Source organism: Rhincodon typus, chromosome 39 (assembly GCF_021869965.1).
Source record: "Rhincodon typus isolate 14 chromosome 39, sRhiTyp1.1, whole genome shotgun sequence".
NCBI lineage: Eukaryota > Metazoa > Chordata > Chondrichthyes > Orectolobiformes > Rhincodontidae > Rhincodon > Rhincodon typus.
The window spans coordinates 10,841,296-10,858,628 of record NC_063370.1 but is presented as its reverse complement, the minus strand read 5'-3'; the positions used below and the strand labels follow the sequence as shown (position 1 = coordinate 10,858,628).

At 41.8% G+C, this 17,333-nt stretch overlaps 1 protein-coding gene across 1 annotated transcript in view; it reads right to left on the bottom strand.

The window, feature by feature from the left end:
• Window positions 1-2,206: 2,206 nt before the first annotated feature.
• Window positions 2,207-17,333, bottom strand: part of LOC109926911 (SERTA domain-containing protein 2) — a 17,050-nt gene continuing 1,923 nt past the window's right edge. The window contains exon 2 of the mRNA XM_020526777.2: window positions 2,207-7,866. Coding sequence (XP_020382366.1) covers window positions 7,027-7,860 — 834 coding nt within the window. The 5' untranslated portion in view covers window positions 7,861-7,866 and the 3' untranslated portion in view covers window positions 2,207-7,026. The remainder of the gene's footprint in view (window positions 7,867-17,333) is intronic.

The following is a 17,333-nucleotide window of genomic DNA, read 5'->3' as shown; positions in this document are numbered from 1 at the left end:
TATGCCGGTTTTCCACAACCAGTGGGGTTTCTTTGGCCTCTCAAAAGGTTAAATTCAATATGTGGGGCTAGGGGAACCAGAACATTTCTTCCAAGGGGAGTAACAATCTCTTGCTCAAACTTCAGCACAAGATCGGTGAAAACATCTTATTTCCCCAAAGTTAAGGCAGGTGATTGAAAATTCCATTTCACATTGCTATTGCTAACATATGTTTGAATTGATAGCATTTCTATATTAACATTGACTTGTATAAAGATGTAGAATCTCTGCTTTGAAATACGCCATCTGTCACAAATAAAGCTGCTTTGGCAAAAAAGCTTGCACAGCCTTCTCTAGCAAGGCCCCAAATACTCACTCACCACATCGAGTGGTTAATATACAAGTTCCATGTCCATGGCTTCTGCAGACATTAAATAAGTTATAAATAAGTCAATGCAGAGTTAAACATTTAATATGCAGTCCGAGACAGCTTTAAAAACTCTCACTGAATTGTAACATTTGAGGAATTAAACTTCCAATAAGCCAATTGATTTTCTGGATAGTGGTTGAATTTAAGATTGTTAACATTTTTAATTGGTACCATGGGGATTATTTTCTTTGTGTTAAGCCAGTGATGCCCACTACACGTTCATCTAACTCAACCTTTAAAAAAGGTGATTTTTTAAAATATCCATACACAACAGATAGTCCAATAGATGGACATGACAGCATTCACTCTCGCATCAGGTGGTTTTAAAAATTCATTCACAGGCTGTGGGCATCACTGGCTAGGCCAGCATTTATTGCCCATCTAAGAGTCAACCACATTGCTGTAGGTCGGGACTTACATGTAGGCCAGACCAAGTAAGGTTGTCAGTTTCCTTCTGTAGTGAACCAGATGGGTCTTTCCCAACAATTGGTGGTGATTTCACAGTCATCATTAGACTTTTTTTTTACTGATTTCAAATTCCACCATCTGTTACAGCAGGATTCAAAACATTACCTGTGTCTCTGGATTAACAGTCCAGAGATAATACCACTAAACCATCACCTCCCCTTGTTAAATCATCCATCACTTCAGTGCATGACTGCAGCTGTGCTTCACTATCCAAACAGCCGAGTTCTCAGATGGTTTACATCCAAAGATTGTCTCAAGGGAACAGCTTTTGGCCTGGTAGGATTTTAAAACCTGAGTTTATTTTTGTGTTTGCTGTATATTGTGGTCTTACGAGACAGGGCACTTTAAAACAAAATGCACTCATACTACACCTTCAATATAGAATAGTAACACACCCAAAGTCACTTCATTGGAGCTATATCTGACAAAAAAAAATGACACCATGCCTCAAACTATTAGGATAAGTGACCAAATGTCAAATGTTGTCAGGGGTTTATAGAAGGAATTTTAAAATTTAGAGCCTAGGCAACAGAAGACACAGTCACCAATGATGGAGCAATGAAAAACAGATGTGCATGAGGCCAGAAATCTGAGTGCTGGTAGAGATTATAGAGACAGGAAGGAATGAGCCCAGTGAGATTTGAAACAATGGATGAGAATTTTATAACAATGTTGTCAGACCAAGAGCCATGGCAGATCAAAAAGTCAAAAAGAATATGGAACATTGCCAAACTAGTTGAACTAATCCCAAAGGGGCACAGATCCCCAATAAAGGTTTTGCAAGACAAAACCACTAGACCCCAGGCTACTATACATTTTGTGGGTATGAATGGTGGCACAGTAGGACTCTCTCTACTGCAATAACATAATTGTATAGAGAGTCAGAAGTAACTATCTGGCCAATTGTTCAACACGCTCTTATCCTTAAGACAGCGCAACTCACAATCCTCCCCTATCCCCAATAAAGTCAATTCTTTCCACAAGGCAAAAGGAAACGATTCTCTGAAAATCCTGCAGAATTCCTCTCTACCTCAGAGCTCCTTAATGTCCTGGCCAATATATATCTGTTGACCAACTATCACTTCATAAAAGTGTTTTTTTACCATTTCCATAACAGGTGTTTTTGAGGTCTTTGTGTGAAAATTTGCTGCTGGAGTTTCTACATTTCAGAAAAGTTTGTATATTTAGGCAAATCTGAAGACTATGAAAGCATTATATAAACGCAAACCTTTTTGTTTTATCCAGGGAATTCAAGGTTGAAGTATGGTGATTGTTGCATGAAAAGACAGAGAAGGTGTTAAGTAGGAAAATAAAACTCCAGATGCAGAATTTGTCTGTTTAAAAATTTTATTTTAAGAAAATGTAAATACCTGCATTTTCATTGGACAGTAATTGCATAGAAATTGAGCAGCACCACAGTCTGCTTAACACATTAAACCACAGCACACTGCTGACACCAACCAAGTCCTGCATTAGCAGCTTAAGTTACAAGCACCTCACATTACCAAAGTGACTGCTCCTTTTACAGTCCTCACCCCAATGGGGAAACAAGGCATACGTGCAGAAACAAGCACTGAACAGACTTTGGAGCTGAAGACACTGGCTAGCCTGTTTAATCAGATAAGGGCATAAGTAATCCCCTCACAGTGGTAGGAGACCTTAGTATTCAAGGCTTTTGTGGTGGTGAAGAGTTCCATGCTAGATCACTGTTCAGCAACCTTTACTGGAAAATGCATATGTAACAACACAAGGTGCATATAGATCAACCAGTTGCATCAACCCCTCTCTGAATAGGCTGGGATCATGCAAGAAGAATCTAGGACACACAGTTGGTCCCTGTGTAGCCAGACCTCAGCATATCAGCACCACTCAGACAGGAGAAACTGCAACCAATTAAACCCCTCAAATTCACTGCTATTCCCTAGAGGTCTGTGTTGAACAGTTGTGCTGGGTTTGTGTGGAACTGTTTATAGGTAGATGTGTAATTTCACTCTAAAGGACTTACTGCATCAAATCATATTTTCCTGCATTAAACATTTCCATAAATATATAACTATTATCATTAAATAAAATTCACATAATTCTCCCTTAACAAGATAGTCTTTTTAATATATGCACACTCGGACACGCACTCACACACACAAACAAACATAAGTCTTATCCAAACTACCTGCTCTCTCCAGTATTGAACTGACATAATCAAAACTATCATTCCATGGTAAGTTAGCCTGTGACGCTTGTATTGCAATTAAAGATAACTGTTAATTTCTCAATTTGAAGTTCAGATTCTGAATAGTCTGGAATTAGCTTTTACCACCCAGAGCAAACAAGAAATATGAACACATACAATGGTCAGAATGGGAGAGAGACTGATCAACAAACGGTCCCACCAGAAACAGTGTCCATCTCTCTGTTTTTAATTGACCTGCTGAGTGCTTCTACAAGCTTGGCTCCTGGCTTCTGGGGTAAGTGATGCAGATGTATTTCAACTTAAATAAGATTATTATAATATCTCTCCTCTCCATCTCCTGGGCCATTGATCAGAAATATGCAGTAGAGAAGTACATTCCAGAAACAACGTGATCTACAGCCACCTTGGCACAGGATAAGCTATGTATTGGATCAGTGTAAGCAACCTGGACTAGATACACAAAACAGGGAGCATTCTTCCACACTTGCTAGCCTGCATCAACATTCTCAGCACTGCCAATTCCCAATCATTAAATCAACAATTAACCATATTCCCAAGAGCATTCATTAACAGCAGACTTCTGCTCACCCTCTCCAAATTTCTCATAGTCAGTAATTGAATTCCCACTGCAAGATTTAAATAAAAACACAAGTGTGCAAGGTATACCCCACCTTAACAGTTCTACTGGACAACTCTACAGTACACTCTTCACTGCACCATTAACAAATGTGAAAACTTTAAAAATATTTGCAACCATTTTATTTCTTAAATATCCAAACTGAAGCATGGTCTAGGGGAGGATGAAAGCATAAACCTTTATCCATAACTACATTTAAAAGAACAATTACGCATTTAAAGAAGTCATTTCAGTGATAAGAAGTTAAACTTGCATAGAACAAAGCAAGTACTAGAGATAGGCGTTAAGTGTGCAGTCCCTCCGGCTTGGAAAGCAGCTCTCAATCCAGCATGGAAGCTAAACTGGGCACCATATTTTTAAGTCTTTAAAAAAGCATTTTTAATTAACGAGTTCAGGCATGTTGTGACACATCTCCAGGAGGGGCAGGACTTGAACCCAGACTTTCTGGCCCTGAGATGGTGACACCACTGTCCCATAAGACCCAGTACTTGTGTTTAAGGCGTCGAAAGCTCTCAAAAATTTGAACAATGAAATGTTGGTGGTATCACCAGTGGACAACTAAATGGAAACTAAACATTAGGTGCTGTAGCTGAGAGAGAGGCAGAAACCATATCCCAGATTAAAGTTCAAAACCACCAACACTGTACAATGAGTTTGTTTAAAATGATACAAAAGCATGTCATCAATGGGAGGGAGCATGATGTGTATAAATTGTATTGAGGAATTTAAAAATTCTCTGGCAAGTGGAATACTACATAATATTATAATATCAAAGCATGGCTTAAATAGGATTCAAGATTCAGGCCACAAGACATCATACACGAGAATTCATAATGCAGAAACAGAGAGTGAGAAAACTGACAGAAAGAAGAAAAAAATTATTAACAAATCACATTACCTGCTCAGTATCCTTAGATACTGGGTGCAACATCAATCCAATATAAAGTGACAGAGTAAACAAAAATATGAAAAGTATGCACCTTCTTTCTCCACTGCTTCACCCTCCAAAAAAAATCAAAACTGTACTGCTCTAGTGTATGGAATATAAATTGTCAGAAGCTAAAATCTGGGGCAGGGTAGACTAAACATGACAGCCTGTAAGAATAACTCAATGAACCCTCACAACACAATAAAGACACGAACTAGAATCTCAAGAGCGTGCATCAGTTCAGCAATCTGCATGACTGTGGACCACACCTACTGCTGATCATTTCTTATGTCGGAGGCTTCTTTCTTCACTTCTAGTGTTAAAAAGCACCTTCGTTGCTTCATGATTTGTGATCACTGCCACACAAAACTCGTTTGACAGAAGCTATAAAATCACCCTCACTGCATTTAATTTCAAATTTTCTCTTTAAGGAAGCAAACTACAATAACTGGGAGCATTGGCTAAATGATACTCTCAACTTATAAAAAAAACCTTTGCCTTGTGAAATGGATAATTCTAGGACTGGCTTGGAAAGTTGCATGTCCCATTCCCCCAAATTCATATTTCACCTGAACCACTCTCCAGGAAAAATAAACACACACAAGACAAATTAAGTGGCATATATACAGTACAAAAAGTTAACTCAGAATACTATAAAACTGCTCCATGCAATGTGCCTTCATGAAACAAATATTTAAGAATATTTAACTGTGCCTACAGTGCGGTCATTAAATACCGATCAATTAATATGGCTATTTAACCTATCTTCGCTTATAAAACTAACAGGGGACCTCAACTTTCAACAGCAGTGTCCATGTTCTTAATATCTACCTATATCAGAAAATAAATCAAGACATTTTAAAAATTACTAAATACTGAATGGTGCAGCAGTCCCTACAGTGAAAACCATGTCAAACCCAAAGCAATTAAAGATGTTCCACCCCATAAAATTCATATCTGACAGCTTACATACCGCAGATAAAGATAAAGATAAAGATATAGCAACATGCTAAAGCAGTCAAAAACACAAATAGCAACTAAATAACAGTACAGAATCACTTTAGCACCTCAACACCGTATCCATTGGGCTGGCTAGTTCACTGTACAAAGGTTTTAGAAAACAAGGCCTTTTTAGTTTTTGTCACATACCAAGGGATTCCAAACTGTCTACCTTCAGCCATTATTGTCCACATCAGTAGCAGATGGCAAGTTCAAGTTCAGAAAAGGCAAGATACACAGCTGACAATGTAAACAACTCCATTCAGATCGGAATTCTCAGGAGACTAAGAGGCTTGCCGGTAAAGGTTGGCAGCCACAGATTCCCAATGCAAGGAACAGAATTAAGGCATAGCACTGCTTTAGATCACAGCAGCATGATGACTAGGGTGAAGATTCAACACGTTAACTTCCCAAGTCCTTTAACAGATCAAAATCCACAGTGCAAGTTTGGAGTATGGATGGGAAGAAGGGAGTAATTGAGGATCAGGTCTCGAAAGCTGGACAAGTGTGTCATATTTTGAAACAACAGCAAGACATCTAGAACCTGGCCCTCTTTGCTCAGTTGAAAACTGCAGCAATTAAACACTAATTGAGATCCACATTCACCTGACAGGCAACAATGTGAAGCTGCTGGTTTGCGGGCTTCTGTGGTGCAGTAGAGGTGTCCCTACCTCTGGGCCAGAATACCCAAGTTCAGGTCTCACCTGCTCCAGGGGCACATCATAGAGTCTGAACAGGCTTATTAAAAATATCTATTAAGCCACTGGTCTAACAGTCCACTTCCACTTTGGATAAGGGTAGGACCTGCCTGATCCACCTTCCCTTTAACTGCATTGTACAGTGAGAGTGCAGGTCAATGGCTTTATTCCAGCAGCAGCTTCATTCCAGTTCCCCTGCATCTAACATGACATGCATGGCTTTGCATTCAAAACGGAGGTAGGCTCAAAAAGACAACTCTTCCCTTGTACAATCACAAATTTTTAAAAAAATCTTCAAATCCAGCTTTTGGGAAAAAAAAAAGCAAAAGTCACAGAATACACATACACACACACATACACAGCGCAATAATTAATTTTTTAAAAAAAAATGTTCAACCGATTTCTAGGATACAATAAGGAGTACTTTGATCTGCTCTCATAAGGCCCTGTGCAGCTGCCCAGAGGCATATTTGTTCAATGTCGTTGGTAGGCCCCAAACCAATAGATAAAAATATTTACAGTCCCTAACTCCCCAAATCACATACATTGATCTGAAACATTGCTCCATGTTGATAATGGAGCCCTGAGTAGAAAATGAGCAGTAGGACTGTGCCAGCATTGCTCCCCTTTGAAAGTGAGGGGTGTGTCTTTGGCTTGCAGAAGTCAGTCAGTAGCCTGTCACAGTGAGGTAGCTCCTCAGGAGCTGACCAGGATCTCCATGATGTGATCCAGGTCATTCAGGTCAGTCCTTGAATTTGGATTGGCTCCCAGTGAAGAAGAGGAATTGCATGAGGTGAAAGTCTTAGCCAGGTCATCGGCCACACCAGGGGGCACTGCTCGGCCACCGGGAGCCGGCCCCACTGTAGCCACATCGCAGTCACACACAGAGGTGTCAATGTCAAGAAAAAGGTCATCCAAGGTAACACCTACAAGGTAACTGGAGCTCATGATTTCAAAGCTGCCAAACACAGACTCCAAAGGTCTAGAGGGCTCTGAGGGCTGGATTTCCTCTTTATCCCAGTCTTCTGCCATTGTGTCCATTGCTTCTGGCATGTCTAGATTGTCCTGTGGGTTTGACGGTGAAGGGCTTCCATCAACAATGATGTCAAGGTCTCGGAGGATGGAGTTGATGGCAGAGGAGAGGGAGTGGTCCTCATCAGAGGTAGCAGACATAAAGTCCTCAAGGCCATCGCTGAATCCAGCAGGGTGGCTCTCTGTCGTCAGCCTTGATGGTGGGGCATCCCGCTGGCTGCCAGATTCCAAACACCCAGAATCCAAGGTCATGGCAGATGCCAGCTGGCTGCTCTCCAGCCGGATCTCTTCCTGGATCTGCCGCAGGGTGTTGGCAATCAGCACGGTGCGCCGAAGGCTGAGCTCTGGCAGTGCCCGCCCACTCTGCATCTTATTCAGTGAGGTGTTGAGTACCAGCTGCCGCTTGAGGCTGTAGGACTCTGGACAGTCAGCAAGGTTCTGACAGGAATCCAGACCCCCATCGGCATAGCGTTTCCGCTTCACACCCTTTCCAACCATTGAGACCTGCCAAGATAAAGGACAGCTGTTAACATTGTACAGAGCCCTAGAGAGATGGCTCATATCTGTGCCAATGCTAGCATATCTGGAATGGGCAACAAAAGATTTATTAGCTTAGTTATGCAGGAATTACTGCAAATAACGGGCCATTCAGCACAAGTGATCAATGCCAGCATGTACATTACAACCAAGCCTCTAACCATTTATGATCTAGCTAGAGACTGTTCATGTTTAAAAAGAAATCCAAACATTCTATTTTAGCAAAATGTATCAGAAATATATTTCACTTTTGATAAACTTTATTGTGTGGGTATAATTACTGCCATCACAACTGCAGGAGGGACACTATCACCATGCAGTTGTAGTAAATGTTCCATCAACAGTCAGCAAACAACAGCAAGGTGTATGCAACAAACGAACAGGAGCAATAAAATAAAGTGCTTTTGCAAAAGTTTAAACAAAATCAGTTCTGGGATTTTGATTTGTTCACTACCCCACTCCAAACACTTGTATGACCTGCTCTTCACACTTCACTGCCTCCATCACACTCACGACTGTGTTGCATAGCAAATGCCAACCAGAACACCGAATGTAGGAGGGAAACATTGAGTGAAGCAGCAAGTGGTGTGAGAGAAAGCCAGGCACCAAGCAGAGCAAGGGTTCCTTGGCTATCAGTGGGGCAATGCTGATGTCCTCTACTAACACGGTAGCAAGAGATATTCAGTTATTGTACACAAGGCTCAAGTGCACAGATTTTGTTATGTCCAACAATATGGTTTATAACTTAGAGATAGTAAGAACTGCCGATGCTGGAGTCAGGGGTAATACACCCCGAAGGGTCCTGAATTGAAATGTCAACTTTCCTACTCCTCTGATGCTGCATGGCCAGCTGTGTTCCTCCAGCTGCACACTGCTTTATCTCTGGTTTATAACTATGTTATGAACTCAGGTTTACTTTCTACTTTAGTTAAGCATTCTCCAAGACACTGTTTTTAAAAAATGTTTGTAGGGAACAACCACAATTAAGTCTCCGAAGAATCATGGCGATCTTTAATTCCTCTCAGCTCCAACTATTTTCACATGTACAACTTTCATTTACCATCTCTTGACTGTGGATACTTCAATCCCTTCTTCTGTTTACCTTATCAATACTACTCAGCTCATTCAGCAGATGACTTTATTTTACACAAGAATCTGTGAGGCAGCATAGATTCTTCTATAGGCTTCAAATTCAGCCAGACAAGCATCCACCTTCTGTTCCCTCAAATAATCAAACAGAATAAGCCCCACTCACATTCCACACAGTGAATGAAGTTAGCCTTTTACTTTGCACACAGAACATGACTGTCAGCTACTGTAGCTATCTTTTCTCTGTGAACTATAAACCATACAAAATCCAAACTAACTCCTTCAACAAACAACATAAACAGAAATCAGAGAACTATCTAAGCTTCACCCATCTTCATAATGACTTAGGATGTCCTCAAACCAACTTTTAATTATTTCTTATTTACAATTTCTTCTTTGATCGGGTGAAGTAAATGGGCTTCACAACATTTCAGGGTTCATGAAATTCTAACCAGTTGAGCTCTTAACTCCCAAGACAAAAAGAAAATCTTCTTTGTCGCAGGGATTGCCTTTATCATGTCTTCAGTTCTTTACCTAAGCGAGCCCACTTGCTGTATTATAGTTGCATCTTTGCTATTCCGACTTTGTTAAACAAATGTAACTTTTTGAAATGCCATTTGTTTAGGTGCAAATGTCTACACCCAGCATTTTAATTCCCTCACTTCTTTAACTTTAATCTTGCTAAAGCTAAAAATTACCTCTCAAATAGTAACATGAACCAGGAACAATATATTCATAAAACCACCCTTCTTCATCAAAATCAATCAACACACCCTTCTTGGTCTACAGAGAAGGAGAAAAAAAAAATTTGTACAATTAGGCTTTTTGGAGATCAGAGGAGGAGATGACCATTTAGCCATATCTCTAGGCTAGTTCTTTGAAATGGTACACTAGCCCCCTAACATTGCAAAAGTTTTCCTTTTCAAGTATGCATTCAGTTCCCTTTGAAACTGATGACAGCATCTGCTACCAACATCCTTTCAGGCAGAGTGCTCTAGGTTATAACTCACTGTAAGCCAACATTACTCCTCATCACCCCTTGGTTCTTTTCCCAATTGAAAATGTTCTAATTTTTCCTAGGTTGGGTGAGTCCAAAACTGGAGGACATAGGTTTAAGGTGAGAGGGGAAAGATTTTTAAAAGACTTGAGGGACAACATTTTCATACAAAGGATGGTGCGGTCTGCAACAAGCTTCCAGAAGAAGTGAGGGAGGAACATTTGAAAGGCATCTGGATGGGTACATGAATAGGAAGGGTTTAGAGGGATATGGGCCAAATGCTGGCAAATGGGACTAGGTCAGACTGGATGCCTGGACAGCGTGGATGAGTTGTACTGAAGGGCCTTATTCGGAGCTGTATGACTGTATGACCTAGGCTACAAAATTCAGATGTGATCAGGTGAGGAACTGTCAGTTCCTTGGTAAATCCATACATCAAATAGCCTATCAACATTTGGAGACTCGCATGCAGTTGGACAAGATGTGGATTAAAGTCTTTGAAAGATTGAGGACGCAGGAGGAAATGAGAAAGAAAGATACTAAAAACGCTCCAGGAAGAGAAGACCAGAATTCTGGTAGTGTTCTGGCCAACATAGCATCATCACCAAAAGTGAATAACTCTTTATTCAGTGCTGCTTCTACTGTTGGTAAATAGGCAAAAAATTGAACATGAGGCACTTTTTAGTCATCCTGAAACCATGACGAGACTAGACTTTTCTTTAAGCTACAAGGAACTGAAATATAACAGCTGCTATAAAAAACAGCCCTGAATTATGAGTACTCTCCCCTCTCTCCTCCCATCAAAAACTATTACTGAACTAGCAAAGGTCATGTTAGCTATACCTGATAACAAATACACCATAGATCTTGCAGCAACAGAAATCTCTGAATGAGGAATCGGCATAGATTAGGGAAGGATTGGAGCAGCCTTGTAATGAAAGCTAACTCAGCTGATGGGGAAAAGAATGTTAAATTCAAAGCTCCCCATCTTCATGTATACTGATAGATCCCATCATTAAATTCTATTTTGATTCCTTAATGGCATTCTCAGTTTCTTTACATAAAACCTCATGTTCACCTGCACCATCAATAAATTCCAGCTACAGTGGCTCCACATCCAAGCGCAACATGCCCTCTGCTTCTGATACCGCTGGAAATGAGAGTGCTTGGTCACTATTAACTGCCAATCACCCCACTGAAATGGGAAACACATTTCCTCCTTTTGGGATTGCTAATTCGGCAGAGAAAGGCAGGAATGTAGCCAGATCATCCATGGTTTCAGATGTGCACTGTCCCATTTGAAGATGAACTGGCAAAGTAGTTTAGCATCTGCTGCAAAAAGGAACTAAACCTGCACAATCTACACAGTTACAGAACACGAGTAAACTGCAACTGCTTGTTTGACACAGCCAGACCCCTCAAGACACCTCTTTGCAGGTTGCTGAAACTAGTGGAACTATCCAGTCACAGTGACCAGCTTAATCATCAGGGTTCATCAGTCAGCAGGTCACTGTTAGATATGAGAGTAAGCTAGCTAGTGATAAAAAAGATTACAAGAGTTTTTTTTTAGATCCATAAAATGTGAGAGGCAGGAGTGGACATTGACAACACAGTGCGGAACTGGAGGAACAGAGCTGGCCTGGCAGAGGAGGTAAGTTAACATTTCAGGTCAGGACCCTTCTGCAGAAAGGACAGTGGACATTGGACTGCTAGAAAAAAAGGCTGGAGAAGTAGTAATAGGATACGAAAATGATGGAGGAACTGAATAGGTACTTTGCATCAGTTTTCAAAATAGAAGACACCAGTAGCATACAGAACTTCAAAAGAGTCAGGGAACATAAGTGTGTGTAGTGACCGTCACTAAGACGAAGATGCTGGGGCAGGTGAAAGGTCTGAAGATAGATCAATCACCCAGAGTTCTGACAGAATCTGATTCAGGAATCACTGGAGTCAGGGAGGGTCCCAAAGGACTGGAAAATGGCAAATATAACTTCAAGGAGGCAGAAGACAGGAAACTATAGGCCGGTTAACCTGACCTCAGTCGTTGATATTATTTTAGAGTCCATTATTAATTGATTGATTTATTGTTAGGTGTACCACAATACAGCGAAAAGCTTTGTTTACGAGCAGTACAGGCAGACCATACTAAGCAATGAAATACAGATCAAAGATTGTAAAAAAACTTATACAGAGGCATACAGGTTACATTGCACAGGGCGAGCACTAAGCGAGATCAACGTTAGCAAGATCAGCATTTTTGAGGCTAGAGAGTCCGTTGGTCAGTCTAATAACAGCCAGGAAGAAGCTGTTCCTGAACCTGCTTGTGCATGTGTTCAAGCTTCTGTATCTTCTGCCTGACGGAAGAGGTTGTAGGAGATCATTACTAGAGTGCGATGGGTTTTGCAGCCTTTCCGTGACAGTGAGCCACGTAAATGGATTCCATGGAAGGAAGGTTGGCTTCCGTGATGGTCTGGGCTGTGCCCACCATCTTCTGTAGTTTCTTATGATACTGGGCAGGGCAATTGCCATACCAGGCTGTCATGCACGCAGACAGGATGCTTTCAATGATGCATCTGTAGAACTTGGTGAGGGTCCCTATGGACATGCCAAATTTCCTGAGCCCCCTGAGGAGGAGCCATTGTTGTGCCTTCTTGACTGTCGCATCTACATCCCAAGTCCAAGACAGATTGTCAGTTATCGTCACTCCGAGGAACTTGATGCTGTCCACCCTCTCAACCTCAGTTCCATTGGTAAAGATGGGAGCGTGTTCTCTTCCTTTCTTTCTGAAGTCAATGATCAGTTCTTTAGTTTTACCGATGTTGAGAGACAGATTGTTTTCATTGCACCATGTCACCAAGCCCTCCATCTCCATTCTGTATTTTGACTCATCATTGTTAGATATCAGTCCTACTACGACGGTGCTGTCAGCAAACTTGTAGATGGCATTAATTCGGAATTTGGCAACACAGTTGTGGTTGTACAAGGAGTACAGTAGGGGGCTGCGGACACATCCTTGGGGGAACTCCAGCGTTGAGCATTATTATGGAGGAAGTGCAGTTACCTATCATCATTGATTGCGGTCTGTGGGTCAGAAAGCTGAGGATTCGGTTGCAGAGGGGATAATGGTGTTGAAGGCAGAGCTGTAGTCACTGAGCACAAGTCTGACATAGGTGTCTTTGTTGTCCAGATGTTCCAGGGACAAGTGCAGGGATAGGGATATGGCATCCACTATGGACCTGTTACATCGGTAGGCAAATCGTAGGGGATCAAGTCAGGCTGGGAGACTGGCGCTGATGTGGGCCATGACTAACCTCTTGAAGCACTTCACGATTATGGAGGTCAGAGCCCCTGGGCAGTAGTTATTAAGGCACATTGCATGTGCTTTCTGAGGTACCAGGATGATGGTGGTCTTCTTGAAGCTGGTATAAGGATGAGATTGCAGAATATTTGGAAGTGCATGGTAAAATAGGGTGGAGTCAGCACAGCTTTGTCATGGGGAGGTCATGCCTGACAAATCTGATGGAATTCTTTGAATAAGTAACAAGCAAGTTAGACAAAGGAGAGCAAGCGGACAAGATCTAATTGGAATTCCAAAAGGCCTTTGATAAGGTGCCACATAGGCTGATAAATAACATAAGAGCCTGTGGTATTAAGGGCAAGGTTACTGGCATGGATAAAGGAGTGACTGACTGGCAGAAGACGCAAGTAGGTATAAAGTGGACTTTTTCAGGATGGCAGCCAGTGACTAGTGCAGTCCACAGAAGTGCATGCTGGGATCACACCTATTCACATTATACATTAACGATCTGGACAAAGGAACATGCTGCTAGGTTTGCGGATGACACAAAGACAGGTGGAGGAGGAAGAAACGCTGAGAAAATGGGGTGGCTGGAGAAGGACTTAGACAGGCTAGGAGAGTGGGCAAAGAAGTGGCAGATGGAATAGAATGTGGGAAAGTGTGAGGTTATGCATTTTGGTGGAAGAATAGAGACATAGTCTATTTCCTTTACCCTGCTTGTGATGGTCTTGACATTTGTTTGGGGTTTGCCCTCTGGAAAATGCACCCTACACACTTCCGCCTTAGACATACGTCTTTGCCACTGAGTTTTCATTTGAAGTTTGCCATGCCTCAACTAGGTCTGTAAGGTATTGCACAGCAACATGATGGGGAGGAAAGCCTTTTGGCCGGAGTGACATGCTCAATACCTAACTAGTTTGTGTGGAAAACTTTTGTTGATGCAAGAGATATCACATCCAGAACCTAAGAGCTAGGAAGTATGTAATACATTAACAGCCTTAACAATCTGGACAAAGGAACTGAGGGCATTGTTGCTTAGTTTGCAGACGACAGGCTGAGGAAGCAGGGAGGCTGCAGAAGGACTTGGACAGGCTAGGAAAGTGGGCAAAGAAATGGCAGATGGAATACAATGTGGAACAGCGTGAGGATTTGCATTTTGGTCGGAAGAATAGAAATGTAATCTATTTGCTAAATGGAGAAAGAATTTGGAAATCTGAAGCACAAAGGGACTTGGGAGTATTAGTTCAGGATTCTCTCAGGGTCTGTACTCCACAAGAGTTTAGAAGGTTGAGGAGGATCTCATTAAAACTTACAGAACACAGTGGCCTGGATAGAGTGGAGGTAGAGATGTTTCTACCAGATATTGAATGTACTTAAGACAGAGATAGATGGGTTCTTGATAGTTTAGGGGATCAAGGGTTATTGGGAGAAGGCAGGAGAATGGGCTTGAGAAACATATCAGCCGTGATCAAATGGCAGAGCAGATTTGAAAGGCCAAATGGCCCATTTCTGCTCCTATGTCTTATGGTTAGTGGCCCAGAGCACTCAAGATCAGACTCAGTCATCAGTCACTGAAACCACCATGGGTGGGCAATCCCTATAATAAGGGAACAGGAGTTCAAATCCCATCATGGTAGATCAAAGATCTGGAACTGACGTTGTAAAAAAAAATCTGGAAATACAAAATTTGTGCCAGTAAAAGGAGCTCATAAATTTATGTATTTTTGTAACATCCAACCTGGGTTGGTATTTTAGGGAAAGAAACCAGACATCTGGTCTATTCTCACGTAGCTTAAGACAATAAGAAGCCACAGTAATAGGCACATGGCCTTTTGAGTCTGTTGCATCATTTGATATGACCATGACTAATCTATTGCCTCAATACCATCTTTCCTAATCATATCTCTCAATTCTGAAATTGAAAGAAAACATCCACACAGTCCTAAATATATTCAATGCTGGTGCAATTGGTTGTGGGCAAGTGTGTGGGTGAGGGTGCGGGTGCGGGTGTAGAATTATATAGATTCAAAATCCCGAGTGAAGAAATTTCTCCTCACTCAGTCCTAAATGATTATCCTGAAACTGCAAACCCATATTTAAAAAACCTCTGTGTCAAACCCTTTCAGAATCTTGTTTCAATGAGATCACAACTGATTCTTCTAAACTTCAGACAATGTAGGCCTAGTTTACTCAGCCTCTCACGGAACAACCTTGATATGCCACGAACCAAACTAAAAATTTATATTACAAAATAACTAACAAAAGGATTGTCTTCGGAGGAGAAGCTAGACCTGTACCCTCTGTGGTTCTTGAAGAGTCAGAGGCGATGTAATTGAAACATTTAGGATCCTGAGGGGACTTGATTGGGTGAATGTGCAAAAAATGATTCCTCTTGTGGGAGGATGAGGGAACTAGAGATGTAGAATCCTTAGATTCACTACAGCGTGGAAACAAGCCATTCAGCCCAACAAGTCCACATCAACCCTCCGAAGGGCATCCCACCCAGACCCATCCCCTTACCCTATCTCTGTAGCCCTGCATTTCCCATGACTAATGCACCTAACCTAAACATCCCTGAACACTATGGGCAATTTAGCATGGCCAATCCACCTATTTCCACATCTTTGGAATGTGGGAGCGTGCAGATACAGAGATATTGAGCAAACTCCACACAGACAGTCAGCTGAGGTTGGATTCAAGCCTGGTCGCTGGCACTGTGAGGCACCATTGCTAACCACTGAACTACTGTGCTGCCCTGCACTGACTTCTCCCAGAATGCTTCTCTGCGAAGTCTCTCTGCTGTCCTTTATTAGATGCTGTTCCTCCTGCTTATCACCAGGATGGTTCTTCTGCACTTCTCTGATCACTCACGGTGACTGCACCAACTTCTCCTAGAATGCTCCTCAATGAAGTCACTCTGCCAACTTCCTCTCACAGAGGATCAAGCGTCTTTGAAACTCCCCCCTCAAAATCTTTAAATATTTTTAAAGGCAAAGGTCAACAGTCTTGATTACCAAAAGGATGAAAGATTATTGGGTGCATCCAGGGATATGAATTTGAGATCAGATATGATCTAATTGAATGACAGAACAGACTCAAAGGGCCAAGTGGTCTGCTCTTTTTCTTCATTTGTAGCAAACCTTCACTCAACTTACTGCCTCCAAGCAGAGAATAACTTTCCTTATGTATGAAGGCAAATACTGCACACATTGTATTTCTGGTGACTTCAGATGTACACCAAGCAAGCAACTCTGAATGGTAAACTATCCAAAACAACACACACAGGCTGTAATAGTCAGGGTGGTGACACATTGCCACTTGCACCAGACAACAATACCAAGCTTGCCAGTTATGTCACATCTAGAGAATGGGAAATCAAAAATATTCTACAGCAAGCATAACATTTTGAAGGTACTCTAGCCACTCTAAATCATTTCTACCTATCATAACACAAGCTGTCTCCTCCAAACCCCACATAATTATCTTCAGGGTCTTCCTAAGATCCATTCTTGTCACTATCCCAGTCCTTGCTTTTCTGCTGACCACAGACAGCAGTTGTAAACGAAGTGACCACAATCAAATTTTATCCCGTGCAAATATTGGAAATGGAAGGGGTTGAATTGATAAAGCACCTTTCATGACCACAAGGTATATGTTTAATGTGTAACTACTGCTTGTAATGTTAGTGCCAACTTATGCCACAGAGGTCCCACAACGAGATAAACTATTTTGGGCAATGCTGGCTGACGGATAAACGTTGGTTAAGATACACCTGGAGGAAACCCACGCAAACATGGGGAGAATGTCTGTGTGGAGTTTGCACAGTCACCCGAGGGTGGAATCGAACCCAGGTCCCTGGCACTGTAAGGCAGCAGTGCTAACCACTGAGCCACTGTGCTGCCCAGAGTGTGGTAGTTTTATCACCAACATCTGCAGCATTACCCTCAGTGGCTCCCTAGTCCCATCATCCTACTGACAAAAACCTCCTCCCACAACTATCTTTTTCTCATTTATTTGGGAGTGTTGGCTAGGTCACATTAATGGCTGATC